The sequence below is a fragment of the Euphorbia lathyris genome, chromosome 2 (genome assembly GCF_963576675.1).
Source record: "Euphorbia lathyris chromosome 2, ddEupLath1.1, whole genome shotgun sequence".
NCBI classification, from domain to species: domain Eukaryota; kingdom Viridiplantae; phylum Streptophyta; class Magnoliopsida; order Malpighiales; family Euphorbiaceae; genus Euphorbia; species Euphorbia lathyris.
Window position 1 is genome coordinate 127,734,562 of NC_088911.1, and position 17,120 is coordinate 127,751,681.

At 34.4% G+C, this 17,120-nt stretch overlaps 2 protein-coding genes and 1 long non-coding RNA gene across 3 annotated transcripts; 1 reads left to right on the forward strand and 2 right to left on the reverse strand.

Moving 5' to 3' along the window:
- Nucleotides 1–1,707: 1,707 nt before the first annotated feature.
- Nucleotides 1,708–4,749, forward strand: LOC136219898 (uncharacterized). Its single transcript, XM_066007483.1, has 4 exons — nt 1,708–1,896; nt 2,002–2,154; nt 2,813–3,061; nt 4,144–4,749. The coding sequence occupies exons 1-4, from the start codon at nt 1,816–1,818 to the stop codon at nt 4,438–4,440; spliced, it is 780 nt and encodes a 259-aa protein (XP_065863555.1). The 5' UTR covers nt 1,708–1,815; the 3' UTR covers nt 4,441–4,749.
- Nucleotides 3,995–5,512, reverse strand: LOC136219899 (uncharacterized). The gene is made up of 2 exons (XR_010684323.1): nt 4,738–5,512; nt 3,995–4,536 (listed from the first exon to the last, which is right to left on the reverse strand). It is a non-coding gene; the product is annotated as an uncharacterized lncRNA (long non-coding RNA).
- A 5,147-nt stretch (nt 5,513–10,659) lies between these two features.
- LOC136219900 (uncharacterized) lies at nt 10,660–14,724 on the reverse strand. The gene is made up of 9 exons (XM_066007484.1): nt 14,478–14,724; nt 14,254–14,366; nt 13,419–13,591; nt 13,245–13,338; nt 13,029–13,140; nt 12,384–12,472; nt 11,528–11,613; nt 11,375–11,439; nt 10,660–11,023 (listed from the first exon to the last, which is right to left on the reverse strand). The coding sequence occupies exons 1-9, from the start codon at nt 14,695–14,697 to the stop codon at nt 10,914–10,916; spliced, it is 1,062 nt and encodes a 353-aa protein (XP_065863556.1). The 5' UTR covers nt 14,698–14,724; the 3' UTR covers nt 10,660–10,913.
- Nucleotides 14,725–17,120: the final 2,396 nt, after the last annotated feature.

Sequence of the window (17,120 nt, forward strand, 5' to 3'; positions counted from 1 at the left end):
AAGTCTCAGTAAGCATTCCACACACTGTGTGGAACAATCTCCATGCCCTTCTTTGTTCAGTACCCAACTCACACAACGTGTGACTGATATTACAAGTCGTGTGGAACCCCATTAGCCTTGGATTTCTTGAAGGAGATATCCATATAAAACAAAGTTCAAATCACACTCGTTAAAATCTATTTCGAACATTCAAAACAAACACTTGATGGTTAGCGTTTTGACATTAGATACATAACTTTTTTTCTTAAAATATAAATAACCACTCATATTTTACTATACTTTTTTTTAGGAACTATACTCTTAGTTAATAAAGTTTTTAAAATTACTTTCTTAGTGAAAACACTAAATTTTTCCCTTAGAAAAGTATAAATTTAGTATACCGTGTATAAAATGATATAAAATTATTCCTAACACTTTCAATAAATTTTATTTCTACATTATTAAAAATTTAAAAATGTTGGTTTGACATGGTAATGCGACAATCCACTTAACACAATTATGTTTAAAATATTTAGTGTGTTCCTAACAAATTTACAAAAAAAAAAAAACCCTCTTAAAATTCTAATAACTAAGTCTCCTACATACTTTTTTTTTTTTTGCAAAATGTCTAAAATATTTAATGTATTACTAATATAGTTACAAGTTTATTTGGAATGTTTGATATGACAGTCAAATAATTGTCAAACTAGTCCGTTAAAAATTTTCATTAGATAGAGGTAAAACTGATTTTACTTGGAAATATTAGAGGTAAATTTGTATTATTTTGTACGTCAAAATTAAATGTGCCCTTCCACTTCCACTGTTAGGATCAAATTTGACCCTTGTTCCTTTTTTATAATTTTGGAAAATGTTGTTATTTTAAAAAATATCATTGATGTTTTGAAATATATGTTGCCTTCTAGGACCTTTTTGAATAATTTGAAGCGAGGAATCAACGTCTGGCGAATTCGCCCTGGTGCTTAAGTTAGCAAAAGTTGAAGAGAGATTGAAGATAACAGAAATATTAGTGACTGTAATGTTTACATACCTTTTGGGGATTGCTCACCTTATCTATATATATTAGCTTCTAGTGGTAACTGTCGTAATCTTGAGAGTGAACTCTAATGACTTACCAGACACATGTCAGCTTTTGATCGGTTCTGCAACCTTCAGACTGTGACATTATCATATGGTGCACTGTGTCATAGCAAGTGTGCCACAAGATGTCATCACCCAATTGGTCCTAAAGCTTTCAGATTGTTAAGATATCAAGCGGTGCTCACGTACCTGTTGTCCTGTAAAAGCTCTCATTCCTTCACCGTATAATGGATATCGATGTACGTAATCGGAAGGTACCATTCGTATCTTTAAGGAATATTCTTTACTTCAGATTAGATGGTTCCTGTGAGTCTTCCTTACTTAAAGAGTGATATTGATCCACGTTTTATGAGTTTTTTAAGTAGCCATTATTTAAAAAAAAAATTAATTTTTTTTTCAAAATTTATCCTTATACTTCATGTTGGTTATACTATAACTAATTAAATGTTTCACATTTGAAAAATAATTTTTTTTAATAGTGAAAAAGAAAATTATTAATCATCAAAAAAAAAGAAAATTATTATAAAATATTTGAATAGGACAAAAATATATGCTTAAGACATTTTAATGAATCCACGTGTCTTTTACTATATTCTTTCGAGTATATCTTATGAGAATAGTTGTGACGCCCGCAGTGTTACAAATGATCAGAATTCCCAAATCCCCAATTCCCTTTTCCTAATTGAATCTTCTCGATGATCGATTGGTAATTCGAGAGCAAACTCATCTATCGCAGGAATGAAATCAACAGAGCGTAATATTGACATTCTGAGTTCTCTGCCCGTAGATGTTGCCCTCAAAATAGTATCATTTCTTAAGGTTCACTTCAACTTTTCCTCTTTATCAGTTTTTACTTCTTTATTCCTTCTTCTCTGAAGTCTCTGGCTGTATGATGATGATTCCATTTTTGTTTTTTAATTGAAGGTACTTGATATTTGCGCATTAGGTAGTTGCTCTCGGTTTTGGAGGGAGCTATGTGGATCGGATTCCATATGGGAGTCTCTTACCAGACAGAGATGGCCTCCAATTCCTTATGCGACTGATTCTTCTTCTCCTGCTTCGCCTCCTATCATCGAGGTTCTCTCTTTTATGTTCTTACTTTTAAATAGAGATGTCGAAACCGATAGTCGTGCTATCATGATCTATATATTCAATCATGATATAAATGAGATGAGACCAAATAAAAACAATGTTAAAAGGATTGTGTTAAGCGGATTGTCGCATTGCCGTGTGAAAAAACTGATAGCATTACTTTTGAATCAGTTTATTTCTGTTATTGCACTAATTTGAACAATTGGTGGCTTTAGCTTTTGAAAAATCCGATTGTCACTGAAGTTTGGGGTTTATTCTACAATAACTAATTTCATATTTGATTTCAATAAACTCATTCATAGTTGACAATATGCCAACTACGCGCCACCCTGGACACCTTTGAGCTTGGTAGACATGTGACGGCCACTTGTGTACCATAATTTTTTTTTTTTAAATCACATTCTTGCCCGGCATGGCGCTCAGATGATGAATTGTCGTTGCATCAATATTTTGGTGAGTTTTTTTATACACAAATTGGCCGAAATGATTTACTGAAATCAAAGGCAAAGTTTGATCGTTTTATTGAAAGAAAACTATGCTTAGCTATCTTTGTGAAACATAGCTCAAACTTCACTGACCATTAATATAACCCTTCTTCAAACAAGTTGCTTTGCTTAATTTGTAATTCAAGTGTGTGATGTAGGGATGGAGGAGGAGTTATATAAGGATCCAGAGAGAGATGAGGGGTAAAGCTTCTTCTCTGATTCGGTTTGTGGAGCATTGCTCTCAATCTGAATCGCTTGAGTTTGGGGATTTCAATAAAGCAATTGTTGAAGTAGCTTCGATGAAGCTTGGACTTAGAGATGTCCAAATGTTTCTTTTCAAACCGGAGCTGAGTGTGCTGATTTACTTGGTTGGCTTGTACCACTGCATCTATTGTCTTAATGTGCTGGTAAAATCTAAACTCCTTAATGTTGTTTAATTGTTTCTCAAATTTGGTTCTTCCCTTTATTTTTGATGGATTTGGAAATGATTCATGCAATGTTTTAATGCTGAATTCTCCACTTTTAAAAATGACATTGAAGTGATTCTCCTGTTGAGGTATGTCTATAATCCTATTTAGTTTGGTTTTTCTAATTAGAAGAGGAATTGAAAACTTCGTTTTTAGTGAATCCTATTAGGAAAAAGATTATACTTTTAGATCTATATAAACAAAGGTTGTTTGCTTATTTGTTACCGAGAGTTTTGGAGTTTGTGCTCTTGGGGTATGCATACATGTGAACTTGAGGTGTAACCAGGTCTCATGGGATTTAAGAGTTAGGGACTTGGGTATCCTTACTGTTCCAATTTTCTGATTACTAATGAATTTTGTGCTCCTCACCGTGGATGTAGGCAAAAATACCAGAACTCCGTAAATCTCTTGTTCAGTTGTTCTTGTGATTGCATGTCCAATTTCTTGTTCCGCATTGTTATAATCAAGAACCGATTTAATTCCTAATAATATCCGCTCTTGTGGAACTCTTGAACGAGTTAAGAATATTGACTTTGGCTACAATCCTGAAACTTTGCAAAGCTAAGCTCAATAAAAGTTGAGGAAAGTGTTATAGACTAAAATTCTGAGTGTCTTTGTGTTGGAGGCTTTCAATGAATATCAATTTGATGAAGTAGGTTTTCCAGCTCACTATATCGTTGGGTAAAATACATCCATGTCCTTTGAACTATAGCACTATCAACGTTATAGCCCTTAAACTTCATTTCTTGACATAAAAATCTTTGAACTTTACATTAGTTTGGGTAAATTACACTCATGGCCCAAATTTTGTCTTACTTTCTTTATGGTCCCTGAACTTCAAAAGCGGACATAAAAACCCTGAACTTTTATATCTGGTTTTGAAGTTCAAGCCATAAAGAAAGTAAGGTCAAAGTTGAAGGGGCATGGGCATGTGTGTAATTTACCCTTACTGTAACATTAGAGCCCGAATCAAGAAAAATCTAGTAAGCCCTTATCATATTTCTATACATTTTAATGGACAGGGTGAGCAGGTGATTGATGCACTCATGAGTTGCAACATTTCAGAGCGGAAACTGTGTGTAAAATGGTGGAAGCTTGGGCGATGGTTCCATGGCTTCCGCATGAGGGATGAATCCCATTCTCGTACAGTAACATTGGCAGATCTTCTGAAAGAAGAAGGAAATGAGGTTCTCAAGGTTATTCGCCGAGGCCCTATCCATGAGGTTTTAAGGGTTGAGTTTGCCATTCCAAACACTGCATCTGCACCTTGGCCTTGTCAGAGCTCACTCAGACAAGATCAATTAGGACTCCACAACTGATTTTCTTGTAAATGAATGCTTCTTCTTCTGCTTTATTTTGGGCTGTCCAAAGAAGAGGTTCAATGGAGTTTCTCGGCGACCTCGACCTTAGCCATCCTGCAGTAAGTAGGAATAAGTTTGTGTACATTATATTATGCCGTATCTTCATACTTGATAATTTGTTATGTATATTGATATGTTTGTGTCGTTTGTACAAATTTAAGTGATGAAGCTGATTCTTTATTTGTGTAAATGTCTAATCTTGAATAAAATGGCAGTCATATTTTTATGTATATGTTAATTAGATGTCTCTCTGACCTTTTCCAAGTCTACCATATGCTGTTGAATTTTGGGGTTCTTGAGATGTAAAGAAGTTTGAGCAGTAAGAATATCATAAAAACATGAACTCTTCATTCATTTTTATTACTAGATACATATACAGGAAACAAGATCAATAATTTCTGAAAGTTAAGAAGACAAGTTTGGAACTTCTTCTGTAGTAGTAGCTCTCAACTTGGTACCTTGAAAGCAACGAATAGAGGAGAATGATTCTGTCAACACCGATGCATAACGTATAGAGAAGAATGATTCTGTCAACAACGATACACAACGTATCTTCTTCTGCCTCCTCGAGGTACCGGATTGGAGCAGGCAGCCATGATCAGAAGAGCTAGAATAACCACCACCAAGAATCCGGTAAGATCTAAACCCTTATCATTTGACTCCATGGCGTAGCACACCTTCCCCCCCATTGCTGCTGATTTGAGTTGTGTTTATTGTTTCTTGCTACTTTCTCAAAAGAGCTAACTGATATATATGAATAAACTCAAGTAATTGGTTAGGTCTCCATAGTCAAAGTTGACTTCAAAAGTAATCAAAGTCTTTCAGTACAAACAAACTTGCCATAATTATAGTTTGTCTATTGGGAAAAATACACATTTGGGGTAGTTATGCATAGTTTTTCCAGGAAGGCTTGAATGTACCCAAGGTCAAATGATATTTAAAGCATGTGCGTCAATGGTTACTAGTCATTTTTGTCATTAAATTGTCAATAAGTCTTTCATGTTTTCTGTGTTACCTTTATGAAGACCAATTCTACCTCAAAGGTTGAATGTAGTTTGAGGTAGAGGTAGATTTAGGCCTTGTTTGGCAATTAGCCGTTAGCAGATAGCTGATTACATTAGCTGTTAGCTGATTATCTTTTTGATTAGCTGATTGTGTAAACTTGTTTAGTAAAACTTAGCTGATTGTTAATAGTTGTTTGTGTAAAATGACAAATAACATGGTAAAGTCTTTATTTGGGATTAGAGGGTAGTAAATAGGGGTAAAAATGTCTTTCAAAAGAGATGGAGCAATAAGCTAATTGAAAAAGCTCGTCAAATGAGTTTTTTCAAAATTAGTTTTTTTGATCTAATAAGTTCTTCCAAACATGTCTCCACCAAACACCACTATTAGAGATTTGACTAGTCAAACCCTCTAAAATGGCTTAAGCCTCTAATTTTGCCTCAAAAAGCTCTTTACCAAACAGAGCCTTAGTTTACTTCTCTTTATGTTTGTCTTTTAATGTTAAAAATGAGTTCCGACGCAAAAAAAAAAAAAAAAAAAAAAGTTAAAAATGAGAGGTTTAGATGTTTGGTTAGGAAACTACTGTTCGACTTTTATACAAGAAAAATAGTTTTTCCCCAAAAGCATAGAATCCGGCTTTTCCAACAACAAATAGCAAGTAATCCAAACGAGCTTTCAATCTGTCAACAATAATGTTTTGTCAAATATAAAAAGCACAACATAAGCATCATAGTTAAGCTTTAAAGTTCCACCATTATACAATCATGTGAACATCTGCTCTATTTATGACGTGTAATAATCTTGAAGTTGAAATGGTTATACCTATTTTTGTTAATAAATTGCTGTGGAATTGGTACAGGTTTGGCTTACTGTTGTGGATTTTGCGTTGTTTTGGCGAATTGAAAATAGAGGAAACTGCATTGTGAGAGTGGCAATAGGAATTATGTTTTTCACATGTAATCTTAAAAGGTAAAGTGATTTGAGAAGCGATGGTGGAGAGGAAATGGAAATCATAAGGATAGTGGTATCCTACATTGCACTGAAATGAATGGAAAACGCTATTTTCAGAAAAAGTTAACCCACTATCGAAGTAGAATTATGCACGTTTTAGTTTTCTTCTCGCTATTATAAATAATGGAGGAAATTCGTACTCCGATTAATCTTTTTACCCGGATCAACAAATACTAAAACATAGAGATAATCCTTATTAATGAAACACAAGTCACTAGTGTTCCCTTGTTTAGAATTAATGAGAATAATGAACTACTTTCCCAATCCAGCACTATACCATCTCTAGCAACCATAAATTTTATGGTGAATTTGGTCAGTTACCATTAGATTTATAAAGTGTGAATTTAAGTCTTATGATACTTTTAATCTCCATCACATGATTTTAATAAATTTAAATCTAATGATGACCGATCAAATTTACCTGGTCAGTCTAGCAAATATACTTTTCTCAAATAGAAATCATGTGGTGGTTGATCCATGTAAATTCCATTTTCAGACCGATCAAACCTACTTGAAAAAGTCTTCAATGAAAGATCGTCCGGTTTCACCTATTTGCTTCCTAGCGCATCACCTATTTGCTTCCTAGCATATTTGGTTGTAGAGATGTTCAAACTTGGTTTGGATGAGTTATAATATAATTTTAATCTAATTTTAGAATTTTTTTTTTTTTTGTATAGATGGATTGGATTATGATGGGTTGTATGAATTTAATGGATAAGTTGGATTATTATGGGTTGCATGGTTTATTGTATATTTAATATGAATTGTAATATGTAACAATTCAGTTCTATTTTTTTTTTTTTTTACTAAGATGGTATTTTTTTTTTGTTTCTCTCTCATATTTGAATAGGTTCATTCTAGAAATTAGCTTCCTCACTTCAAGTCTCCTTTAGATTCACTCTAGCAAAATCTATTTAGACGTAATTCAGACTAATTAATATATTAATATATATATAACTTTCCAAAAAAAATATATATTAATATATATAGAGAGTAAAAAGTAATAATTATGGTACAAATATATACAAATCTGGAATCCTTGAACATTGTATCTCCCCAAGTATGGTAGAGGCTTTGGCAATAGAAAAGATTAATCTGGCCGTCTGTAACATCCATGATCTTCCATGATACTATATCATGGAACATTTTAAACTCAGAATTCAAGCTAATAATTAAGACTCGGTCATAGTTATAGATCTTTATATTAATTCTTGACACCGGGGACGCATCTAAAAACACCTAATCTCAGAAATACTTATAAATCAGCCACAAACTAAGAAATAGTTGCTAAAGCACCATAAACATGTAATTTTTTCCTCTTTTATTGCTGATCAGAAAAGAAATAACATAGTAGAAGAAGATAGATAGAAGAAGCATGAATTAATGAGAGAAGTAATAAATTAACAACGATATACAGCATAAACCCTGTGCTGCTTCTGAGGGAGGAAGAAACACATGATCAAAAAAGCTATGAGAAGCACAACCAGAATACCTTTAAGATCTAAGCCAAAGCCACCATCATCATCATCTGATCCTGAGCAGCAGATCTTTCCCATTGATTTCTGTGTCTCTTGAAGATAAAGAAAGGGTATAATCCAATAAAAGCTAATCTGTCTCTCTAATTATTTATGCTAATCATGGGTTATAAATATATTTCAACTCCTTTTCAAGTCAATGAGGAAGTACTTTGTGTGATTAATTTATTAAGTGATGATTATGAAGTTTTAATTTTTTTAATCAGAATTGGATTATGAAGTTGATGATGATGTAGTATGCTGATGACAATTGACTGTCAAAATGGTTAAACTCTGATGATGATGAATAGAAATGAAACTGAGCAAATAGGCCTACTTGCCCAAAAAAATTGATGGAGGTAGAAAACAGGAGACACGAATATGCCACGTGTGAAAAAGAAAATAATTATGAGCTTTTAAAAATTATGAGGAAATTAAAGTTTTGGATTCTGGAATGTAATTGGATAAGAATATGAGACGATTGCAATTTAACAAGAATACGACGTTAATGCAATTGGATAAAAATAGAGAGTTATTTAGAATTTTTGGAGTTAGAGAGGGGTTTGAAGTTTTGGATTAAATACAAAGAGCAATGAGCAATAACGAACAAAAAAAAAAAGAGCAATGAGCGATAGATGTATTAATCCGAGCAAATATTATAGGAAAAAATATCTTATAAGTCCGTGATCTTTTAAGCTTTTGATTTTTAATTTGACACATTGAATTCTTGATTAATTATAACTGCATGCATCGAGTTCTTTTGTTTATCAAATTAATTAGATGTAAATATCTAATTTAGTTAAAAAAAAGTGTTACTTATTTTATCTGAATCGAAAATTATATTTTTTTTACCGTTCTTTCTTAATAATGCTTATACAATTTTTCAATAATCACATGAGACATAAAAAAAAGGCAAAAAACATCATTAGACCACTGATCTTTCATTTTTTGGTTCATTAAGCACTTGATCTTTTATTTGAATATATTAAGCCCCTGATTATTTATTTTTTGTCTCATTAAGTCATTGATGACCAAATTAGTAAGTTGTGAACATGTAATTCTATTAAAATGATGTTATTAACTTCATCTGTATTTGAAATTATTAAAAAATATAGTTTTTACAGTTTGAATTAAAATTTTTACAGTTTTCCTATAGACACTTTATACATCCAAAACTGCTTTCAAACACTGGAAAAAATGCAAATTTTGAATCCAGATGCAATGAATAACAGTCTGTTAACCTAATTTTATGGTCAATTTTACCTTTTTTTATCATCAAGGGCTTAATAAGACTAAAAATAAAAAATCAAGGGTTAATGAACTAAAAAATGAAAGATCAGTGACCTAATGATGTTTTTTGCCTAAAAAAATTATTTTCGACCTGTTAAAAATGAAAATTTTGATTGTAGATGAAATAAATAAGGTTAATGAAAATTTTGATTGTAGATGAAATAAATAAGGTTATGTTAAGTTTTATGTTCAAAGTTGATTTTATTGGTAATTAGAGGCATAATTATATTGAATCGAGGGTATAATGTGTCAAATTAAAATATGAGGGACTTGATAAATAAACACCTACAAATCAGGGACTTTAAACTGCTTTTTTCCAATAGTACAGTGGAACTAGTCTTCTCACCACATGGCCATCATTACCTTGAAAATCCCATGATTGAGGAGTTGACTTTGATGCATCCAATGTTTTTAACCTTTTCAGCACATCAATAATCATTTCTATACTTTATCTCAGAGCATCTTACTCAACCAAGAACTCATATCAACATTCTCATCCTCCATGGTGAAAATATAGTTTTAAACCTAAAAAAAACAATTTATAAACTTTTTAGATCAGGTTGGGGATTCGAGCGGATCAGGAATTCCCACTTTTCGGAATAGGAACCCTCACCCCTATAAAAAAAAAAAAAGGACGGCCTCGTGCACTACGCGTCCCCGCTTAAGCGAGGGTCCGGGAGGGGTTCCACCACAAAGATGTACTGGGAGCAAGCATTCTCTTACTAATTTTTTGGCAAGAGACCGCTCCTAAAACTCGAACCGTGACCTCTCAGTCACACGACAACAACGTTTACCTATCCAGAGTAAAATTTCTCCTATCCCCGTCCTGAATAATTCAGTGATTTCTCGTACCTATTGGTTCGGATCCCTATAGTTTTCGGGAATTTCCACCCCATTATTATCCTTACTAATAGTATCAATGCACATGTCATGTCGAATCGGATTCTCACGGTTTTCGGTGAATCTCCGCTCCATTACTTCCTTTACTAATAGTATGAGGTATCAATTAAGCATATATTTTTACAATTTACTGAATTTATATACCACATAGGAATTTATTTTTCTTTCTATCAATAAACCTCTTTTTGGCAATGATTTTATAAGCACATCCATATAGACGTGCTGAGTTCGGATTACCATGTCAATCGTGCTATATTATCTCTATATTCCACACAACTATATATAATATAAATATAAATGTAACAAAAATGAAACATATCGTATATCTCGGTGGGTGAGGTGCAATTATATTGTTATAACAATTGAACATTTCCTAATTTGTAGCCACCAAACCAAAAAAAGTGGGCAAATAATGCATGAAAGAGCAAGTTAGCAATAGAAACTGTGAAACAGACTCATGTAAAAAATGGCCAAAGAATCTCCTATTATATGTCAAACTCATGTACAACTGAATAAAAATCTCATAAACTCAACTACAAATTACAACCAAACTAAATCTCATCATTTTGTTCTGAAACTTTGTTGCCTGAAGTAAGAGGTTTATGGATGAACATATACAGAAAAGGTCAGTACCTCTTGTATTTTTCTGTGCAATTTGAGTCTTTCTCATCAATTATGCTCCATATGAGTCATGAAAAATAGACAGAAGAATAGTTATTCAGATACTCCGAGAAAATGCGCAAAGCTAGGATATTTCGGCTCCCATTCCACTTCCTTGCGAGTTTTCGAGTTGTTTAATCTCTTACCTAATGGATCAGAGGTTCCTGCATTAACAGAACATGTAATCAAATTAGGGAATGGTGGAAATTCGGGGTGAATCTCGGGGGTGGTCACTTAAGTTTGGATAATATCTCGGTAAGGTCATAAAAGTTCATTTTGGATCAATAAGATAACTTATCTTTGCATTTTATACCAATAAAGTCACTTTAAACATTTCCAGGCCAAATTTTTGCTGGACATATTGACTAAGACGCTTAATCAATTCAACCAAACCGCGTAAACGCCACGTGAATAAACTTAATCCGACATTGGCATGGAAAGGGAATTGTTGATTATATTAGTGTTTCCGATACAGATAGACGCAATTTAAAGCCTGAGATCCGAAGAACTATTACCAGTAAAGGCCTCAAATTGTTTACTGAATTTCCCACTTTTAGCAACCAAGTCCATGACTTCCTGCCTGCAAAGAGATTTTGCAGAGATGGAATGAGAATATTCGATTGCAGATCTTCATCTAACAGATTCCTTCAAACATAATGAGAATATACCTGGATACTGGATGATTGTCACAACCTAAGAAAACGCGGCCTCGGAATTTCTTCTTTAAGATTGCAACAGAAAGAGAAGCTGCATCCTATTGAAAGAAAATGAAAGAGCCAAAACAAGCACTGGTTTTACGTGGTTTTACATTGTTAATGATTAATGTAAAGGCAATCAACAATGAGAAGATGCTGAGAGAAAAACTAATTCAGAGAGCAGAAATAGCATATAAGGAATGATTAGAGATGGCAATTGTATACACGACATGAATCCAACACGAATTTAGTTGCTAAGTGTTTAATTAAGCAGGTAATAAGTCATTTTTGGGTTGTATTATGGTTGACATGCTAACTCGAAAATGACACGGATATTTTTACACGACAACTAAAAGTAATAAAGTCGAAATTGTCACTTTTGAACACGACTTGAACCTCCCGTATTTTTACATGTCATCTTTCATAAATATAGTAAAATTGCACGCGACGTGTGAACACTTTACACGAACACAACATGATATTAGCAGCTACCTAATTTTGTTAATAGAGTTTGGTCAAAGTTTTGAATGTTTAGGATTAACCTGTTAATCCAAAACTAATATAAATACCTAGAAGTTTTACTATATCTACATGTTACCTAGAACACGACAAGAAACAACCCAAACCCAATTAGATTAAGACGACTATGACACGAAATCTTTTGGTTGGGTTAGGGTTGACTCATTTCATACTAACTCGATAATTAACATGACACAAATACGACCAACTTACACGAATTGCAACCCCTAATAATGATACATGAGCCAGCAATTAAATTCTATCCCAATAAATTAAAAGCTGAGAACAGAAAGCAGACAAGGTCCTTTACCTCATAGTGTATGAGATTGAGGATGTGGTCTGGACGAATATCAACAGTCCCTTTCTGCAACCAGTAAGTATGTGCACCTCTATCTTCTTTGTATGACCAGTTAAGTTGTAACAAATACAAATTCATACGCAACGAAATTGCATTTCAAATTTACTTAAACTCGGGGTAAAATGCAACCAACTCGTTGAAGTTTAGAGTATGTTTCACAAATGTCACTGACCTTGCTTTCTTTCAATAAAATCACTTGAGTCATTCCAACAATTTTATGCACAAAAACTCACCGGAATTTGATACGGCACAGAAAACAATTGACTATATACCAACTAAACGGCAAGCTGGACATTTTTTACTTTTATGGATGACGTGGCAAAAACATGACAACAATATGCGTGCCATGTGGCACATCCTAAGCCACACAAAAAGAAAAATTAAAACATCATATCCTTGTCCGACATGGTGCTTATCTAAGATATATTCATTTGTTTTCTGTCTCATGTCAATATTTCAGTGAGTTTTTATACACAAATCGCTCTGCTGACTTTATTGAAAGAAAATGACAGCGACCTTTGTGAAATAAACCTCAACTTTAGTGATCGTCACTGCAATTTACCCCAATCGTCATAATTTCAAGACTAAGAAAGGATATATAAAGACCAGCCAATCTAAGTACAGAACCATCACTCTCTAAAACTACTTTTTCTGCATTTAGAAGCACATCTGTCCTGGGGCTTCTCCCAAGTTGAACAATTGGTGAGTCCTGCAAAAATCTTGACAAGATAAGGCACCGGTCGATTTGACAGACTCAATTTGGGGAGAACTGATTGAACCAGAAAATTAATTATCCACATTAGATGCATTCACCTCATCACATTCTCCATTGTCAAAGCAATCAAACGGTGCAGAGCTTGATGTAAACAAGAAACAACCCTCTCCATTCCAGCTTAAAGCAGCTTCCCTGGAGAGTCCATAGTTCAAAGCAGCAGAATAAGTGTTATAGCAGGGGAAAATGGGATCATTACATTCATCATTACTTACTTGATATCGCCAGAATAGTCGGAGGATCTTGAAGGAGGTGCGCAGAAAATGACATAAGGAAACTGGTGAGATGGTTTAGTTTCCTTCAAAGATGGATTAATCCCAATTTTTATCAACTCTTCATGGTGGTCTGAAGTCATTGTCTGCCCATAAACTTGACACCCGGGAAATGCCTGCTCCATTATATAAAGATAAAGACCAGTCAAGCACACTGTTAGGATAGCATCTGTTGTTGATCATAACAAGCTTGATATGCGAAACAATAAATCAAACATGCAATCACAACAATAACAAGAGATTTACGTGATTCAACTATTCTTGCCTCCATCCACGGGCAAGGAGGAGCATGTAATTCTTTCATAATTGGCAAATTGGTACTACGTTGCACGAAACCCCTCTTCATTAGTGTTTCCGCATTTCGTGTCCGTTTCCATTTCCGGCTATATTTCGAAGACTAAATTTTAGAAATAATGTTTCCCAGTATCCATTTATGTTTCAACATAGGGTGAAACAGTAAGAAGCAGTCTTGTATCTAAGTTCCTAACTCTCAAATCCCATAAGACAGAATTACAGCCAAACCCTTACACATGCATATGTCCAAAGACTACAAGCTATAATAGGCAAATAACTCGCTTCAGAGTATAATCCTTTTCCTAATAGTTTTCAAATTCTAATTATAAAAACTAAACAAATGCTTAAACACACTAACCTAGAAAAATTGCTCAATTCGCAATGATGAAATTTCAACTACAAATTTGAATCCATAAAAATGTTCCAATTGTGAGGATGAAATCGATGAACTGAACCAGAATCAAATTGATCAATAAGTACCTACCTCTCGCCATTGCTGAGCGACCAAGCGACCAAGAACACCAGGGCCAACAATGAGCAGATCATTCTCTCCAACACGACCAGAAGACTCAGTCTTCAATCCCTCATCAGTCGCACCTTCAGCAACAATTTTCAAAAATTCATTAACAAAATAAAATTCCACAAACAATGAACTTCCTCAATCAAGCAATAAACTGAACAACGGCTCAAAGGGAGAATCATTCATACCCACGGTAGAAGAAGCAGATGCTTGAATTGGGCTGGCCATAGATGAAGATAAGGATGATGATGAAAATGTTAGTTTGGATTTGAGTGAATTATTGGGCAAAGAGAAAGAGAGTAAATGGTAGGTACGAATTGAATTATGGAGCTTGGAGAAATGATGAAGAAGTAGAAGAGTAGGAGGGTTGAGAGATGGGCAGTAGCAAGAAAATGAAATGGTTCCCATTTGACATAAAGAAATGGGGATGGGGATGCTGATTATTGGGATTTTCAATTTAGTCTTTTGCTGGTTTCGCAGACGATTTATTCTTGCCAATCATTTCATTACAAGTGGCGCTATGGGCTGAGTTGTCTTTGTTTTTTTTTTTTTTCCTTTGCTTCGAAAGTGATAGGATTGGATCGTTGGTTTTGGCTTTGGGACACATCTGGATTAAGGCATGCGAAAACGACCGCGTTTTAATCTTCATCATTATCCTCTAAAATTAACAAGGTTGGGATATGTTACATGTATGATATGAGAATACGTTTAGAGAACTATAGTGTTATTAAAATTATTGGTGCGTTCTATGCTTTATTTTAGATATAAATTTTTTTAAAGGTTTAATACATTATTTGTCCCTGAACTTGTCCGTAAAGTTTGATTGGCTCCCTGAACTTTTAAAGTGTCTCAATAGCTTCCTAAACTTTCATAAAATGTTCAGTTAGCCCCCTGAACTTGCGTAAAATGTAATCATTTGATCACTCGGTAGCAAAAAAGTAAGTTAAATACGGAAGATGTATTGTACGAGTCTTAAAAAAAATAAAACGACCAAAATCGAGGTATGCAGTTCTAATATTAGAGAAGACAAGTTGTATAGTTGAGCAAGTAATAACTTCATTTTTAATTTAATTTTTAATTATGTAATAACATTTTAAGACTCGTACAACACATATTCTGCATTTAACTTACTTTTTTTGCGACCGAGTGATCAAATAATTACATTTTACGCAAGTTCAGGGGGCTAACTAAACATTTTTTGCAAGTTCAAGAAGTAATCGGACACTTTGAAAGTTCAGGGGACCAATCAAGCTTTTTGAATAAGTTCAAGGGGCAAATGATGTATTAAGCCTTTTTTAAATTTTACATTTAATATTATAATATTAAAGTTCAAATTAAAAAAAATTGTAGAAAAGTTTAACGAAATGATATCTGTTTCAAAAAAAATGACTACTTACAGCATAAGCCCATGAATTTATTTATAATCTTTCTGTTTCTAATCTTATTTAAAATAAGGTTTATTTATTTTATTTTTTTGGATAGAAATGGGAACGAGACAGAATTTGGACGGATTAAGCACCCGTGGCCCAAGAACTGACAAACCCGCAATATATTAATAAACGAAAAATGAGTGTTTGAACAAGAGAAGAGGAAGGAGAACAAACAAAAAGAAGGGGGTGGAGAAAATTTTAGGAAAGTCAAGAAAAACGCAAATGAGAAATACTACAAATGTCATCATTGATAAACCTGTGGCAAAAAGCAGGAGCTGAAAGCTACCAATTGATCACTCAGGGAGAGACTTCAAACTTTGCCAGTGCATCAGCAACTCTATTTCCTTCCCTAAAGATGTGTGAAAAAACAAAAAGAAGGGGGTGGAGAAAATTTTAGGAAAGTCAAGAAAAACGCAAATGAGAAATACTACAAATGTCATCATTGATAAACCTGTGGCAAAAAGCAGGAGCTGAAAGCCACCAATTGATCACTGAGGAAGAGACTTCAAACTTTGCCAGTGCATCAGCAACTCTATTTCCTTCCCTAAAGATGTGTGAAAAAAGAATGTTCATCCTAGAGCAAATGCTGAGGCAATGCAACCATTCTTGACGAATACTCCAAGGAACATCCATGGAACGATGTCTAAGCAGATTAACAACGTACATTGAGTCTGACTCAACCCAAAGCTGATGCCAATTTTTCTCCCAAACAAGTTCAATTGCAAAAATAGCGGCTCTCAATTCAGCCATGTAAGCAAAAGAAGGAGGAGTAGAAAAAGCAAAACAGCCTTTGGGAAATCCACGATAGTTGCGAAAAATACCTCCCGCTCCTGCCTCGCCTGGAGTGCCAAAAGCAGAGCCGTCCACATTGACTTTAACCATCCCAGAGGAGGTTTAAGCCAATGGACCGAAATAATATTGGGAGCCGGAGGCGGCCTAGGAGAAGCCAGAAGACGGGATAAGATAACATCATCTCTCCGTGAAGAGCAAAAACCTTTAGAAGTGGCAAAGGACTCTCGAATCATTCGAAAGAGGGTGATCTTCGAGTGCTGAATAGAAGGAGAAACTTCCTTAAAGATTGCTTCATTCCTGCAATGCCAGATTAACCAGATGCAAGTGACAACGGCAACACGCCAGATCATCGACACATGTGAGCCAAAATGAATGCTACAAAGAAAGTTGAAGAAGTGGATGGATTGTGAATAACGAGGCAAAGAGCAGTCAAAGTGAAACTCAATGGCCCTCCAAAGAGAATCTGCAAAAGAACAGCTAATGAATAGGTGGTTAATGGACTCAGCATCCCTACCACATAGAACACAACGAGAGGCAAAGGAGAATCCAAGATGCTGCAGGAGGTCGTGAGTCGGAACCCGGCCATGCAAAACTCTCCAGAAAGTGAAG